Source organism: Lupinus angustifolius, chromosome LG14 (genome assembly GCF_001865875.1).
Source record: "Lupinus angustifolius cultivar Tanjil chromosome LG14, LupAngTanjil_v1.0, whole genome shotgun sequence".
NCBI classification, from domain to species: Eukaryota; Viridiplantae; Streptophyta; class Magnoliopsida; order Fabales; family Fabaceae; genus Lupinus; species Lupinus angustifolius.
The window spans coordinates 11,084,117-11,102,517 of record NC_032022.1 but is presented as its reverse complement, the minus strand read 5'-3'; the positions used below and the strand labels follow the sequence as shown (position 1 = coordinate 11,102,517).

The following is an 18,401-nucleotide window of genomic DNA, read 5'->3' as shown; positions in this document are numbered from 1 at the left end:
TTTAAGTCTTTAACAAATTCAAAGTCTAAATTAAAAAACATATATCAATCCAAAAGTACCACTTAACAACCACAAAATATAAATAAATGACATAACTTCACAACTCACTCTATAAAACAAATAAATATAGAGTTTTAATATTTAACATCAAGAAGTCAAAGTTATCTTATATGAATATTATATTTTTCTACCAAATCTTATCTTTAAACAGTACTCCAAGATTACACAAATGTCACTGAAATTACACACAAATATAAGTATGTTTTGGAAGCATGTGTCTTGAAGTGTTGAATAAGAGTCGGAAAGATAGACCACCTTGTAATGAGTTTTTAAGTTTTTAAAAAAAATATATATGTATAAACCAACCGGTTTAGTAAAATACCGGCCTGTTCACCGGTTTTGACCGGTTTTGATACTTGGCCGGTTCAATACCTGTATCTTACCGGTTAAGGGGCCGATTCACCGATTTTCCGGTTGAACCGGCCGATACGGTAAGTTTTTTATAACTATGCTAGGAAGTATCAATCTAGCATGGATGGTCAAAATAAACCATAAATTGATTGAGAATAAAAGAATGATTCAATTTCACAGTTTGTGGAGGCAATACAATAATATTGAATTACAAAAAAAAGATAAATTAAATAATAATGATCGGATAAAACAAAATGCATGGGTGGGAAATTTCACCATTACTAATTAACATTATTTTAGTTACGATTAGTTTCACTAATAATTAAAATTTAAATGGTAATTAATATCAAAAAATAGTTGGGTAACTATTTACAAAAGAAAATATAAAGTTTAAATAATGTTTTATATATATTTTCCCCTTATTTTAAGGTTCATTTTGTACTCGTTTAACCATAAAATAAGTAATTTGACGTATATTTACACTATACTCTAAATAACCAATCATTTTTTTAATTGTTTTGCTTCTGAAATTAAGGTTTGATTCGAAGATGAGAAAATGGGATAAGTTATATAGCGTAAATCAAACCCATACTCGTTTAAGTGGACCCAAAATGATTCTACTAGACAAAATCTAATTTCATTAGATGTGGGAGAAATTTAGTGTGTTAGTTTAAAGAGTGTAAAATGTGTGCACTGGCAGTGACAAAGATTTATATACAGTCAGTGTATTATTATCATTTATTTATAATATTATTATTTAAAAGTCAATAACTAAAAATCAATAGTGGATGACGTAATGACGGTGTAAAAAACTTTTACACTGTCAGTGTATATATCATTTCCCTAGTTTAAAATAGTAAATATTTGTCACATCTCCATATAATAGTTAGATCATTTACAATATTAATTAAATAATTTAGTTAATTCTTAACTTTCTCAATTAATATGTGGTTTATTTTTTAAATAAATTTATAAATGAACATAATTATTTTAAAAATGATAGAGTTAATTGATTTCTCTCGGGTTTCCTAGATTATAATGAGAATGAAGTTGAGTATCACATACTTATCAATATCCTTCTTAAACATGTCCCGATTTCGACAAGAACAACGATGATATTAACAAAACCCACCAATGATCCATGTTATCATGCCTACTCAATTACTCATCTCATTATTTCATAAGTGTATTTTTATCATACGAAGGAGTTGAATTATAACAAGAAGAATAAGATAGTCTATTTTTTCTCGATTTGACCTTAATTTTGAGCTACACAACGTTATTGTCATATTGTCGTCCCCATCACCACTATTGTTATTACTTGCACCATACTATTATCCTTATCACTATTTACTAACACCAATTATTATCGTCATCACTATCATCATCTATTATTATCCATTGTCAACTCCAACAGTTCTATTACTCTTCTTATTCATTATTGTCACCTCTCCCGCCATTTATAATATGCAATATACAAATATTTTTTTTACTTTTATCATTTAGAGGCAAAAAGTGGAGTTTGCCATTTTTCCCATTATGGATTGTATGCTTATAAGGTATAATTTTTTTGTGTATATTTTGTGCAAACTTTTGTTGGTAGATTTTATCTTTCATTTTATTAATCTCATAAATGTAATGACAACAAATATTTAAATATAAATTATATCATTGAGTGATATGATGGTTCTCTTAATATTTTAGTTGTTACCAATTTTTTGATGCTTTAGAAATTCAAACACATTTATACTTTATTTTGAAGTCAAGTTCCATGTTCTATTACCATCCTTTTGCAATTTTGTATTTCCAAACCTAAATCTTTTTATTTAATCTATTTTAACGAGATGGATATTTCTCATTTGTAATAAAGTGAATAGTAGAGATATTCACTTATCTTATAACATGCTTGAAATATGTTAAGAATGTAACTTATGTTTAAGTAAATCTAATCAAATTTCTGTTAGGTTTTAATTTTATACACGGGTAGATGATAATTAAAAGAAAATGGAAGAATGAATGAATTCAATTGCAACAAAGAAAGTGGGTACCGACGACGTTGGTTAAGTGATACATATTTGATTCTCCTTAAGCAAGGTCCTAAGTTCGAGTCTTGTGGATGGAGAAAATGTCCGTTGGGAGAATTAGCCCCACGTATCTATGGATGTTCCCGGCTTGGACATGATTATCTCAAGTACGAGAATACATGTGAGAAAAAAAAAGTGAGTAATCAAAGTTACAGTGCCACAGGGATTTATGTTATAATGATTCACCATAACCATTAATAGTAAGAGGAGAAAATGAAGGCATTTCTATATGATATCATTGTATTATTGATCGTTCATATTTAATTATCTATCTTTTCAAATAAATGATGAATGATATTATGAATATTTATAATTTTTTATATTGATGGTGCACATAGAAGTTGTTTCTCATCATTCCAAATTTATTATGCACTCTCAACTTGAGAATTTGGCACATCAATTAATGAGTTAACTATGATTATGGGGAAACTATACAACCTAATTTACTCTACTCAAAATAGGGTATTGGGAAAAATAGGATGAAGAAAATTAATAGAGATCAAACCTCTTTATTTTTGTTGTATAACCTAATTTGTACTCACTAGGCTATCGACATGGGACCATTCTAATTTATTTTATTTTTGCATATATCTTACTTGTAGAATTTTTAAGAGATTTTTTTATTTGACTATAATTGATTATGTTGATGACAATAATTTATTATATCAATACATATAAATGTAATAACATGTATATTTTTTAAATTAATAAAAATGTATCATTAAATGCTTTAACTAAAAACTACACAAAAAGTATATTTAAATATAAATTATATTATTTCTTAATTTAATACTCTATCTATTTCATATATTTTTAAGTTTTATCAAATCTTTTCACATTTATCAACGAGTGTTGGTTCAAGTGATACATGCTTGATTCCCTTAAGTAATGTCTCGGGTTCGAGTCTTGTAGATGAAAAAATATCTGTTTTTTATTGTACGATTATACCTTTATTTATAACTAATCATTTTCATCACAATTTTTATTTCTCATTAATTTAATTTTCAACGTGGGTTAAATATACTTATTTTAATTAAATTGTACATAACTCTAAATATCAAAAGATATAAAATAAAATAAATATATTTTCATAATCAATAACACTAATATTTTACATACTCTGTTATGATTAATAATAACTTACTAATATATTATAATCAATAATCAATCTCCATTATTTGAAAAATAGTAATCAATTACCTGGATTCAAAAGTCAATCAATTACTGTCAATACATTTAAATAATGAATATTTTATTAATTAATTACTATGAAAACAATATATATGTTTTTTTTCACATTTGAAAAACAAAAAATCAAACTTTCTGTCGTTTTATACAATTTAAAGATAGAGATAAAGATAACTAATTGAAGCATGACATGCCACGTGACCATGTTGTAATCTATATTTACCTTTATACTTGAGTAAATTACATGACACCCATGAGTTTTAGTGAAATTACACAAACTACCCCTCACTTTTCTACATCTACACAAACCTCCCTTAGTTTTATACTTTCATTACAAAAAATATGATAAATGTAATTAAGTTAAACAAAACATGATATATTGTGTAGACAAGTCTAAATAATATACAAATCAATGTATCTTTATTATTTTTGGTTCGTTACACTACATTATAAGAGTGATTTAAAAATATTTCTTTATAATTGTTGATTCATTTTGTAACAAAAAAATAATAAAGATACACTGATTTGTATATTATTCAGACTCGTCTACACAATCTATCATGTTTTGTTTAACTTCATTGCATTTATCACATTTTTTGTTTAAAAGATTACACTTATTTCTTATACAGGGGTGGTCAGTGTAATGAAAGTATAAAACTAAAGGAGATTTATGTAGACGTAGAAAAGTGAGGGGTGATTTGTGTAATTTCACTAAAACTCAGGGGGTTTCAGTGTAATTTACTCTTTATACTTTTATATCATATCAAAAGAAAAAACATGGTATAACTATCATTATAATATAATTTTCCTTTTCCTATCTTACCATTAACCTTTTTTAATTTTTACAAAAAAAATATATAACCATATATAATCATTATCAACATATTAATCACCCCTCACCTTAATTTGTTAATTAAAATAAATATAAGTATATGAAAAAAGTGTACCAAATAAAAATTACAACATAAATTACATTTAATACAAAAACAATACTTTGATTCACCAAAAAAATATAAAACTTAAATTCTTAACATTAGAAAATAAAAATGTGGGCTGACATAGATAAAGTGTTTGATGGCACAGTAATTTACAAAAAAAAAAGAATGATAAAGTGATGGAATATGATTTTTTGTCAGATCTGAAATACAAATCCAGTTACCTATGTTTTCTACTCAATTATTTCTTTCTCGGGACTTAAATAAATGTATTTATAATTATTATGATTATAAGTAAAGTATTAATAAAATATATAATCACTAAACTTAGCTAAAAATTTATTTATTTTGAAGATATATACCTAAATGAGGAATGTGTATTAGTTATATAATTACACAAGAAACAATGCACATATAATTCTAAATCAATTAAATAAAAGTTACACAACATAATATATTTAAATATAAAGATACGGTGATATAATACTTTTTATAATGCATTGTTTTTTATAATTAATAACTAGTTTATTATGATTTATTAATATATTAAAGTTATAATCGATATTCAATCTCCACTAGTTTAAAAAACTTAGTCATCAATTTATGAGTCACAAGTTAATAAATTATCAATAATAGCTCTTCTAACCTGGAGTACTTTATTAATCAATTACTACGAATTAAAAGTCAATGAAAATTTAATGTAATTGATGTATGGGTTTTTTCCTTTTCTTTTAAAACTTATAAATTAAAGAAATCAATTATACTTTTTCTTCTTGTTTTTATTATTTAAATATAAAATATAAAATGTTTTGAAATCTAGACTTGGGAGAATTTGGAATGGCAATAAGTTTTCTAGTGGTAGTCAAATCATGTGGAAAGAAGAAGGATTATAGTTTAAATATAAAGTGCCAATTAAGACAATTTTATAATATTTTATTCATTTTTACAATGATTTTATAATTTTTTATATAATTAGATAATCCTTAATTATTTTAAAATTCTATTCTAATTTTGAAATACATATTTATAATTAAAAATGTTTTTCTATGCTTGTTTTACATTTTATTTAAATTGTTACCATTTAAAAATTATTTCGTACACTAATATTTACAATCATATAATATTTAACTTTTACATTTAAAACATATTATTTTAAATTTATAATTTTTATACTAATTTTTTTAACGGTTGAATATTAACAAATCAAATAATTTAAATTTATATGTTTATAGTGACATTATATGACACGATCAAAATTACCTCCTACTGATGGAGGATACATATGATTTAGAAAGAAAAAGTATTTGTCATATTAAATGATATTTTATAAAATATTAAACATGTATTTAATAGATAATACTCTTAATGTCCTTATCATAATATACTTTCGATTAAATTTTACATCTTAATAAAAAAACCTATTTTTCTAAATTTTAATTTATAAAATTACAATATTACTCTCATTTAATATTGCTCATAGTTTCAATGATAACAAAAAATAGTGTCAAAATATATAACAGGGTAAATTAAGGAAAATAATAATAAATGTCACATAGTAAATATAAAACATCTTATAAAAAGTATGAGATTTGAAATTAGCTAGTTATATTGGATTTGAACTGTTTGGTTTTTTTTTGAAGTGGTACTACTTGTTATATTTTATAACTGGGATTTGAAAAATTATTGTATATTATTCCTAGTTTATTTATATTTTTATTGGCTTTCCAAAGTTATTTATAATATTAAAAAATTCTTTTAATAATTTGTAAAGGTATTTATAATATTAAACCGAGAAGAAAACACTATATTTATTGATGTGGTGGTAAAATCGTAGAATGATGAAAATGTCAAAAGTTCGATTCCGGGAAATCGAGAAGAAACAAAGTAAATAAAATGTGAAATTGTGAAGAGGGGGTGAATTGTGTGAGGAAGATGAATGTGGTAGTGGTCCCTGTTTGTATTGTATAATAACACAACAGATCTCTATAGTTTTTCACATTTTTGTTGGTTTGGTCAAAGAAAAAGATGAACAACAACAAACCAGTGGTATCAACAGGTAAACTCTATTTCCATCTATTTCTTCATGCTACTACTCTTGTTACATATTTCTTTCCGGTTTTTATTTTTTTGATTCTTGTATAAAAATAATTCCTTAATCATCACAATTACAAGTAACTTGTTCAAAGCTTTGCTTCATGAATTGATGAATGATTTAAAGGATCATGGAGTAGAATACTCCTCGTGAAATTAAGCAAAGCATTTATTTGAATTTTTTTTTATTTCACCACGATTCATATTTGATACTATAGCTTGTTGTTTCCAGAGTAAAAACAAGAAAAATAGGGTTCTGCACTCCACAATTTATCTCATCACTGGTTGTTACTTGTTCTCTTTCTTGCATTATTAGGTTTTTCATTTTTTAATAATATTCAAATCGACATGCTATTATTATATCATATTCATTTGTATGAGGCTTGTGCACTTTTATTTTAAGGTTACTATGCAAAACTCGGAAACACGATGGGTTAGGGACGGTGTGAGCTAAAGGTATTAACAAATGATTATCAATATTCAGTGTTATTCACATTTTTTAATTATCATCCACTGGTTTTGCTTCTTATTAACTGATGGTACAATTATAAAATGAAAACTCAAAATATCGGTGTTTAGGAGTCCTACATTGAATAGTATAACAAACTCAATATGATACTTAAGTCATAAGACTCTCCTACCGAATATATAAAATGAAAACTCAAACGATTGATAAATAAAAAAATGTGAATAAACAATATGAATGGTCAATTGCTCATCCCAAATCTGACCAATGCATCCACACTTCCATAGTATATTATAAATTTCAATATAATCAAATTGCTAGAAGAGCATGGTAAGAAAATTGAGGGAAGAAACTGGTTTTAACATTAAACCAGGAAAATAAAAGTAATAAATCTGGTGATACATTTACATAGTCACCAAGAGCCCAAAGTTGCTCAATCTATATTTTTTATTAGATGTTTGATGAATGCCCGAAGACCAAAAGAAACCAAAATGGGTAAAAATAAAACACAAAACTATGCTTTTTGTTTTTTGTTCTGCCTACATTTTTTGCTTTTGTTTTGATAAACTGAGTTTCCTCTATGAAAAAGGGGAGGGGTTAGTGGTCCTCAGGGAGAAGAAACAATAATTGGTCTGTCATCTGATCTTGATTTTCTTTGATTTGTATAATGAAATCATTCCTAATTCATGAATTTCCGGCAGTTTGGAGCTTTACATAGACAAGGCACTTTGGATTCATCTGGTTCATCAGGATCAAATAAATAGTCATACCTGCCCAATAACCAACCATTATTATTATTAACTAAACATAAAATACATTATAAACTGAAATCACCAAATGCATGTGCACACACAACACACTTAAAAATAGTTGCTATATGCCTATATCTATGTCATACATGTATCTATATATGATATTTCACCAATACTCCTAACTATGTTTTATAACTTCATACATTTACTTTTTTAATTTTTATACTGTTAAATGAAAATGCCCCAATAATTAGTCAAATATTAGCATTTTATTATATTTAATTCAAGATTTGTTTTTATGCTAGACCTATATGAATTTCATATCTTGTATCATATTTGTGCCTATGTCTTCTAACTTTTAAAATTTAGTATACCACCATATATGTCATAACTGTGCCTCTTACTATTCGACACATGAACAAACATGCAGAGAATGATATATATATATATATAGATAGATAGATAGATAGAGAGAGAGAGAGAGAGAGAGAGAGAGAGAGATTTATACGTTAACTCATCACCAGCAGATACATTAGTCTTAGCAATGAGCATAATCCTGCTCTTGTCTTCACCCACACTCATGATCCTGGCATAGCAATTGGGCATACACTGTAATGACACAAACCAAAGAACTGGTTAGATGACTGATTATGCAGCAGTGAGTGTCCAAGAGAACAATGATGTGGAAATAAAATGATTCTGAGTTAGGTTCACTCACAGAATGATTAATCAGCCTTGCTATATTTCCTTTATCAGTAGCATCTACCACCACTTCATCACTTATCTTAAAAAGCTGCATAGATTAGAGACCAGGAAAAGTTAATGTGATGGAAAAGAATGTGAATAAGTATGCATGGGGAAACAAAAACAAAAGGGAATGATGCAGTGTATGAGATGTTTGAGGAGAGTTCACTCACATAGCAGTCTTTGCCTTCTAATCTATAGCGTGCCTCCCTCAGATCTACAATGCTGCCTCTCACTTGTTCACCACGATATTCAAGAACCTGCTTAGAATTAAATCATGCTTATTATCGCTACAAAGGATTAAAGGACAATGATTTTATGCTTCTTGTAATAGAATCACAATCCAAAATCATAACGAAGTATCAACAATACATGAGCCTTATTCGCACTAGGTGGAGTCGGCTACATGGGTCGAATGGCGTCATAATTCTCTATCAAAGCAAATGGAGGGTCTTTCTAATGTTATCACATATACTTTGCATAAGGATCATACCATTTCTCCTTCTTGAATATCTCTACGTGCAAAGAGGCCCCATCCATGTATGCCCGATCTACCAAAGCAAACACGTTCGTTTTCGGTTTTCTGGAATCACACAAGTAACCCATAAAACAGTCAGAAATTTGGTCACCAAAGCAATAATCCAGTTCTGAATGAGAGGGTTTACCTGTAAGTAAGGAATGCGCTCTCTGAAAGAGGAAAATGCCTTGGGTTCCTCTAACACATGCTGTTTCAAGGGAAGAGATGAGAAAATTTCAAGCTAAAAGAATGAACAGGAAAATCCAATATAGTTTCTAGATAAAAGGTTTACTTTGTATTTGTTTAATCTCTGTATTGCAGCTAAAGGATGATGCTGGGGACCCCTCACTTGATGAAAAATGGCTTCATCTACTGTTCTCTGTCAAGTAGAAGAAACAAAAATGAGAAAAGTGCAAACATTTTAAAGATGCAAAGAGCATTTAATTATTAGAGAATGCGGTGAATAACAAGGCCCACAAGATGAACATACAAAAGCAAAGGAATCAAAGCAACAAAAGCAGTAAGCATTTATATTTGATAATTACATCACACATTCAAGTTTGCATCCATGCAAGTGCTACCGCGCATGTTTAGTGAAATAGGTAGTTAGCAAAATAAAGTTACCATCTATCACCAACATGGACAAAATATTTCTATGAGCTACCTTTTCCGTATGATTTGTTCTTCGAAAAATACGGCACCTAGCGGCAGTGAATGGCTCATCCTCTGCGTTATCGACAGGAGGAGGGTCATCTTGCTTTATTTTATTGGATGCAATCAGCCTTGATCTACCCTTTCTCTTATTTTTAAGAAGACTTCTAGTTGAAATAACTCCATTAGGGGTTTGCATAATCAACACATTGTCGGGTTTAGGAGCCCTACAAAAATAATAGACATGATTAAGAAACAGAGTGAAAAAAGATATTAAGGTGAATTTTGGATAAACCTATGTATGTGCAATTACAGAAAGGTTATAAAGTGTTGGGAAAAAAGAAAACCATGTAATAGAAGATTACATACCTGTGGTAAGCACAATAAGAAACCCATTTTGTTGTCTGCTTACCATTTTTCTCAAAACAGTGCAACTGCATTTAGAGAGGAGAAAGTTTAATAAAACATTGCCACAATGAAACAATAAAGAATACATTAACAATTAAATATCGTCCTACTAATCAGGATTAGCTACACGAATTAAATGATGTTCTAGGATCATATCAATGTTAGTTTTCTAGCATGAAAATGAAGCTTTTTATTCCTATTAGAAGCTGATATTGGAAATGCATGTTTTATGAAGGTGACAAGGTAGTAACTGTAATTAGTAATGAAAGTGTATGGTTATAGCTAAAATCGTATTTGCTTAGAATAGGAAAATTAAATGTCAAATGTCAAATGATAAGATATCAATGAAGCAAAGTCAATCTGAGTGAACCCTCACCTCCATTTGGTAACCGGCGCGTGATGCACACATCGTATGAAAATAAGTTGAACACTTAAAGCATTGTGTACAAGAACCATGGATTTGCTTGCAGATGACACAAATCTGAAATTCAAGTAATGTAGACTTTAGTGTTAAATATGCAAGGAATGACAAAAATTACAATGCAAGGGGAATTTTATTGGAAAAATTATGCTATGACTACAGTATATTTTCACAAACCTAAGAAGCTTTTCCCATAAATGTGGACACATTTTTCTGAGTGATTATTTGCATGGGAAAGATAACTTAATAATTATAGCAAGGTTTTTTTTTAAAAGTTACTTTAAATGTTAAAATACAACATAAAGTGATATTGATATAAGCTACTTTTCCCCCTTTAAGTTGTTTCAAATATCCATAAAAAGTGGTAATTGTTCAGCAGAACTCACCTTTGCAAAAGAATTTGATGGAATACTGAGAATACCCAGAGCAGGCTCCATCTTCTCCTCATTAGGAAAAGAGACTTTAGGTTGAAACCAAGCACATGTGACATGAACCCATAATGTTTCAATATCGGTTGGCTTTAGTGCACCACCTGGGGATCCAAAAATAGTTAATAACTTGATCTTTAATGTAATACACAAACTCTGTTTGTGATGTGGCAGAACATAATTGGATAATACTGTAAAACAGTTTAACAAGTGGATCAACATAAAACTCAGTCAAAAGTGGAAAAGGTTGTCAGTCATGATGAGTAAAACAGAAAAATCAAACTAGGCTGTGCACGGTTCAAAAGAATAATATTCACATGATTGGATGATATGATTAAGTGTAAAATAATTAATTTTTTTCGGTGGATTAAATTAACAACAGCAACAAAGCCTTTAATATCACGAGGTGGGGTCGGCTACGTAGATCGAATGACGCTATAATGTTTTATCATAAATCATGTAATTAAGCTCAGAAAAACGGGGACAAAAGTATTCTGAGTCAATGGTAACTGAATAATGATAAACACCCACCCACAAAGTATAGGCGGTAAAACAGGCTGCTTGGAGAAACAGACTTCTGGCCTATTCGGGCTGGACCAAAAAGGCAGCTCTAGCCCAGCCTCATGTGCGCAGTGACCTTATTCCACGACTGCATGGTTGGACCAGCCCGAACCCAATTGGTCTATGGGCTCCATCAGATTGGTCCACAAAATCCATTTTTTACTACCCAAACTGTAATCTCAACAGGTATAAACGGGTCGGCCCGACTTTTCCACCTCTAAAAGAGGTGACTCTACAGCATTTCCATACTAATAAAAAGATGAAGTAATACACATATGTGTCAGATATTGTGGAAGACAGACATACCTTTCACAGGACAAAGACAACACTCCCTTTTAATGTAAGGTGTTTCACAAGCATTGCAAACCCAAGATGTTAAGTCTTTAACATTTCTTGCTCCATAGCATTCTTGATGAACAGCTATTTGGCATCTATAAAAGAAAATATACAATGCATTCATGTATTAAGTGCAATGCAATTCATTATACATAGTGGAAGTACATCAACAACAAATTAAATCCATTCTAACCAATGTATAATAATAGGCTAAAATCCTGTATACACTTGCAGCAACTTGTTCCTATGTCTTTACGGGTTGAGGATGGAGAATAAATGCAACAGTAATAAACAGAATATGTTATGTTACCTATTGCAAATGATAACTTTGTTGTAGTCCCAGTCTTCAACCCATCTACATACAGCACAACGTTCTGTAGTCCACTTAGCATTAACAGGTTCATATTTCTCTGTCAGAGGAAATAGTTTACAGTGACATTATCACTCAGAACTTCACCGAGCAAATTCTTCATACTGTATACTTGTACATAAAAAGGAGTAAAAAGGGTACCTCTCAAGAAGGTAAACAATTTCTGCTTCTTGTCTTGAAGAGAATTTTTTTTAGGTTTGACAGAAACTACAGCCTTGGTATGAAATTCTGCTAACTGCAGCATCTGAGAAGTCAAATAGCATAGCATTAGCGACATGTACCCTCAATGGGTCAGTATCGTTGATGTTTTAGTACTGGGCGACAAAATTCAAAAACAAATATTACTATAGATTATTGACAAATATAGTTATTATCAAATATTATCAAATTTAAAACCTAACCAGAAATGGAAAAAACTTCAATTAGTAATGCTAATTGGTAATACTCTACTAATATATAGCAAGCCCATAAGTATATTGATTGTAGTCTGAAAAAAGATGGTTAGACACAAGAATATCATGATCACAGTGTATTAAAGTAACCGGTAAAGTAAATAAGTAGTATATTTTCATCTCAAAGACATGGGAAAATTATGCACCAAAGTTAAACAATAGTTCCATACCCATTGTTCCAGTGGTAGCATGGAGTCTTTCACCCTTATACTTGTCTTCCAATTTCTTAATTTGGAACCTGTGTGCTTTTCCCATTCGTTGAGTGCTTGCTTTTCTGGTCCACAAAAGTCACACTTGCACACAACTCTGTGGGAGAAGAAGAACATGAATCATTTTCCAATACATAACCTATATTAGATATTAGAAAACCTGAACTGTCATCAAAAGTACGACTAAAAAAGTATCAAATATTGTCTGGCATGGATTTGGTGGAAATTTGAACGACATATAAATTGGTAGGATATTCTATGAACATGATATTTTATAGGGCTATGAATTAATGACAAACTACAAACTTCGGAAGGCAATCCCGAAAATTCCAACCAGAGTGTTTTTCTTTCATAAAAAGGATCTCATTAGTAAACTAATGCCATTTTTCCCACTTTAAGAACATAAAATCAGATTATGTAAGATAGATATTATTGCAAATCTAGAGAAATGCATTAATATATTAGTACTTATGACACCTTTTTCAATTAAATAAGTATAAGAAACACAACCATAGCAATTTAAAAAACTAAGGATATTAACAATTAACAAAAGAGGATAGAAAAAATTATGTAAAGGTTTCAAAGAGAGTTTGTCCTTACAAGTGAAGGCTTGGAAAATATATGCCTTCTACACCGTTGCAGAGAACAGTGACCTTTTTTGGTAGCACAAGCTGCCCATTGCTTTTGTTAAACCTGTACCAAAGCCTCCACTGTAGTTAGGAAAAATACAAAAGTATAAAAGTAAAATGATATTATTTATATAACACCTAACAAAAATATTCTACATCGGTAGATGAGCTAGAATGCTAACAGTAACAGATGAGACGGGCTTCTTCGAACTTCAATGTAATCATTAGATTAAGCTACAAAAACAGAGTCTCAAGGAGACAAAAAAAGAAAAAAATCATAACAGACTTACTTGGCTTTTGGCCGTAGTTTTTCTGAATCAGATAACTCAAAACTAAACTTGGCTTTGCAAGTAGGGCAGAAATAATCAGTGCCTTCAAGATTCTTCAGAAGAAAAAAAAATACCAATCAGCAAAAAAACCAAAATGTTACATTAACAGCTTCAAATGCTAAGAAGAGACAATATTAAAATATCAAGTAACAGACAAACCTTGAAATTGCTTCCAGAAGTTTTGTCACATTCTGCATGCACCCAAACTTTACATCCATCACAGCGCATCTAATTCAGAAGGAGAAGGGATATCCGGGAACGGAAAGCAATTAATACTACAAAAAAGCTAGTATTTGACCCGTAAAAAATGAAATGAGCTAACAGAATCCAACTAACTCACCCAGTTGCTACTATCTGAATGATTCCGCACTTCCTTACATATGCCACAATAATGAATTGATTTTGTTAACTGCCAAGTGCCAAAAGAATGATTTCAGGTTTACAAAATATGTGATGTTCAAAACAAATACAGAACTTCAATTGTAATATTTTCATTGTAGACTTAAATATAGATAGTAGAAGAAAAGGCAAGATATACAAACCCTGGCACATGTTTTACACAGGAATTGGCTGCCAGGAGTTGAATCCTTTGTCTTCTTGGACATCTTAAAAGGAAGGGCCAACCCACAGGCTTCACATTGTCGTGTGTCCTTCTTATCAGATAAATCCTGCATTGGAAATTCAAATCAATGAACTGTTATGTTAAACTTGAACAATCATGTGTCATTACTCCATAACTAAAACAAATTAAAATGTCAAATCTACAAGTCAGTCTAGGGCCTACAAATCATAAATGGACATTTCCAATTGCTAACTAAGTTTATTTTATCAGCTTTCCTGATCCTGAACTGTCCTCGAAATATGATGCACAAGTACTTTAACATACAGCCATGCAATTTTCCAAATGTGAACAAAAAAGCCGGTTAGTTTAGTTACCCGGTTCAGAAAGTGATATCTTGCATACTTGTTTGGACCACTGTCCTCCTGAAGGACTTTTAGAATAGTATCATCAATATCAGTGTTAGCAGCTGCTGAATTTATATCTGCTATCAATTTCTCTGTGTGGCCCTGGTCTGCCAAAAATGCCTCTTCTATTGCCACTTGGAATTCAGAGGCTTTACAGTAACTCAATTCAGATTGCCCCAGATACCTAAACCATGGAAGAATATCATGCTGCCTAGTAAGCAAAAATTCTTCAACAAAATAAAAACCAAAATGGGAATATTAAAAAACATAAACACAAAGATAATAACAAAAAACTCAAAACCTGTCTACATAATCCATAAATGGAAAAATCATGCCATCCTTCACCCACCCATAGTCCTGTTCAAAATCATCAAAAGCTCAATAAAAAGTAAATTTATTAAATAGCAAAGAAAATCTATATAGGAAATGTAATTAATTCATACCCTTTCATTCTGATTCCCTGTATACCCAAGAAACATGACACAAGCTGCATCAGCTACATAAGACCTTAGGACCAGTTCCGGTGCCTGATACATAGGATCAATTACAATGGCTGGCCAAAAAGGTTCCCTTTTCCTTGCTCTGGCCCACACTATATCACCAGCATAAAAATCTTCTGGCCCATATAACCCATCTTTCCTTTCCACATTCTCCTTCAAAACCCTCTCATTTCCCATTGACTCAACTCCTTCCATATCCACAAGCATCCCTCTCTCATCAACAAAAGTTGAATCAAAACTTTCACTTGCATTCCCCTCACATAATGCTGGATAGTTTTGAGGATTGTAACCCATTTTCGTATCCTTTCGCCCTTTTTTCGCATTCTGATTGCAATTTTTTGGAGCTTTGGAGCCGAATTTCTGTGTCTTGGGTTCAAATTCATCATCAAATTCACCGTCAGGCAAGCTGCTCTTGCTGTCTTTCCTCCAATTATCCATAACAGAATCATTGAACCGCGACGGCAGCACCTGAACCCTCCCTCTTGAGGTCCTAACCAGTGGGGGGCGCTGAACCTCGCCGCCCGGATTTTGCTTGGCGCCACAAACACTGCCACAGCTACCATCCTTCGAATTTGATTCCACTTCGCATGGCGTGGAGCACGAAACTTCGGTGCACCGCGAAACAGAGAATCCTTTCTCAGTCAGCAGACCGTGAAAGCTCACCGGTATTTCGCCGCCAGCGATGTCGCCGAGAAGATTCAAAGGGTATGAATCGTTATTCGCCCTCTTCCTCTTCTTACGAGCATAAGAACACTCTTCTTTTTCACCAACCGAGTCACTGTGTTTGCACCGTTTCACACTCGGCATTTGGGATTTCAGGTTTCGCTTAATAATCATTCTCGCATTCAAATTCAACACACGGGTCTTGTCAAAATCGTAACTTCAACGACCCCCAGAAAGAGAACTTTTAATAAAAACGAAAAAACAGAGCATATATCATAAAACCCTAATCGCGAATTGAAATTCCGAGAAACAGAGCAAGCGCGGAGAATAACAAGCAAGACGAGATTTTGAACAAAGAAACTGAGAAACAAACCAAAAGGGTCGCAGAAAATTAGGGAATTGAGTTTAGAATTGCAGAAAAAAATTTGATCGAAAAGATCGAATGAGCAGAAGAGAATTAAAAAAAAAGATCTATTTTTTTTGTTTTTTGGGTTTAAGCTTTCTTTCACCAACTTCCACAGAAGACAGAGAAAAGAAAGAACTCAGAAGAGAAACATAAACATTAAAAAAAGTGATGTAAAATTGAATTTTATGGAACTGAACAAATATAAAATAAGAAAATTTTGTAGAGAGAGAAAGGAAGGATGAAAGGGGTGACAGAGTAAGGTGAGTATAGAGAGAGAAAGTGAGAATTCGGCGTTATCTTTGGTGAATTTATATGTTGTTTTGATAGTAATGTAATATAATGGGGCCAGATACTTAGGCTAACTTGTGCATTGCGTGTTGGTAGCGAAAATTCTTCTTCCTTCATCATGATGGCATTCTGGTTCAGCATCATCTTGGGCCGGGTTACATAATTTGCAATGGCTATGGCAATGTTTTGAGCAAATAAGAATTTGAAAATAATGATAAGAAATTTGTAGCCATAATGTGTGCCAATTATTAGCGTGTGTTGGGAAACATGTTTTATTGTTGAATGTTAATGAAGTTCTTGTCCTTCCTATGATTTGCTATGTTTTTTTTATGTTGGTGATGTTGTCTCAATGGTTTGGGAATTTGAATGCACTATAAGTTTTGGTTCCTTGAAATTAGATACTTGAGCAAGTTTTGTTTTCTTCGGTGAAATGAGCTTGGTGAAATTAATTTTCTTCGTGTTCTTATTATAGGCATTGGCACTGTGTTTGAACTTAGGAGTAGAGGATTTACATTTGAAAATTGTTGATATGTTTGGTACTATTTTTATTTTATTTGTTATATTTTTTAGTAGTGTTTTCTGTTGGAGGAAGAAGATGTGCAACAGTGCATATAGGCTGAACCTGTGATGAGTCGTTAACATTCAAAAGCATAATTATTAACTAATTGATTATTGGTTTCAATTAACGATTTGATTTTTAGTAATGGGTTTCATTTTATTTTGTTGAATGTAATTTTGATTTGATTTGATGCATCTGGTAAGGTTCTTCAACATTCGCATAAAATATGAGTTTGGCTTCCTCAACCTTCACCATTATGTTGAATTGAGTGTTTTTTTGTGTGGTTGGTGTGAGCGAGTGAGTGAATCCGAGTTACCGATTCCACTTTCTCAATTTTGTGTGTTGTTTTTCATTTTTATGAAAAAAATTATATTTGAAGACGAAACCTCTGGGGTCACCACTAATGGATATCAATAATGGATCATCATAAAATGTTCTAGAAATTGAAATAACTAATTAATTAATTTAATTATAGTATGTAAAAATTTGATTCATTTTTTATGTTTCATTAGATTTTTTTTTTGTTCGAAAATGAAACCTCCGTGTTCCGCTGCGAAGCCATGGAAGCTTGTTTGACTTTGTTCACTTTTCAATGTTATATTATTTGTCGTGTGATGTATACATAGAGCTTTGTGGGTATCTTAATTTGATGCTAATGAATAAACATGATTTGCTATTTCATGTTTTTATCCCAAAAAGACCAAACGAAGATGGAGTTACTTGTAACTTGAAAAGGCACTGTCCCTGTTCGGGAACTTGTATAGAAGGTAGCCAAAGGGGGAAATGGAAGGGTTGTTTTTATTTATAGAGTCAAAGAGGATGCCTGAGTCTCTTTGTCAAAATTGGTTTGATTCCTGAAATTAACATTTGTTGAAGAGACACTTACATATCGGGAAGTAAGGGTGGAAACAGGCCAGACCGCCTACCAGGGGCCTATTACCTGGCCTATAACAGGTCAGGCCAGGCCAGGCTTTCTTCGTAAACAGGCTAGGCACAGGCTTTTTGAAAAGCCTATTTAGTTAAATAGGCCAGGCTGT

At 31.1% G+C, this 18,401-nt stretch overlaps 1 protein-coding gene across 1 annotated transcript; it reads right to left on the bottom strand.

Annotated features, from left to right (window-relative positions):
* LOC109327040 (histone-lysine N-methyltransferase ATX4-like) lies at positions 7,515-16,978 on the bottom strand. Its single transcript, XM_019560021.1, has 23 exons — positions 15,392-16,978; positions 15,250-15,305; positions 14,919-15,132; positions 14,525-14,650; positions 14,323-14,391; positions 14,142-14,210; positions 13,944-14,035; positions 13,625-13,717; positions 12,986-13,121; positions 12,505-12,607; positions 12,304-12,403; positions 11,964-12,088; positions 11,055-11,200; positions 10,624-10,728; positions 10,209-10,273; positions 9,853-10,066; positions 9,481-9,567; positions 9,337-9,396; positions 9,165-9,254; positions 8,845-8,931; positions 8,646-8,720; positions 8,436-8,536; positions 7,515-7,945 (listed from the first exon to the last, which is right to left on the bottom strand). The coding sequence occupies exons 1-23, from the start codon at positions 16,283-16,285 to the stop codon at positions 7,855-7,857; spliced, it is 3,198 nt and encodes a 1,065-aa protein (XP_019415566.1). The 5' UTR covers positions 16,286-16,978; the 3' UTR covers positions 7,515-7,854.

What these genes read in the sequence shown, in the direction of transcription:
- LOC109327040 (XM_019560021.1), bottom strand. Translation starts at nt 16,285, where the DNA reads ATGATTATTAAGCGAAACCTGAAATCCCAAATGCCGAGTGTGAAACGG. An exon ending in AGAGATTAAACAAATACAAA is followed by an intron (nt 9,397 to 9,480) that starts GTAAACCTTTTA and finishes CCCTTGAAACAG; the next exon opens with CATGTGTTAGAGGAACCCAA. An exon ending in ATATTCAAGAAGGAGAAATG is followed by an intron (nt 8,932 to 9,164) that starts GTATGATCCTTA and finishes AATTCTAAGCAG; the next exon opens with GTTCTTGAATATCGTGGTGA.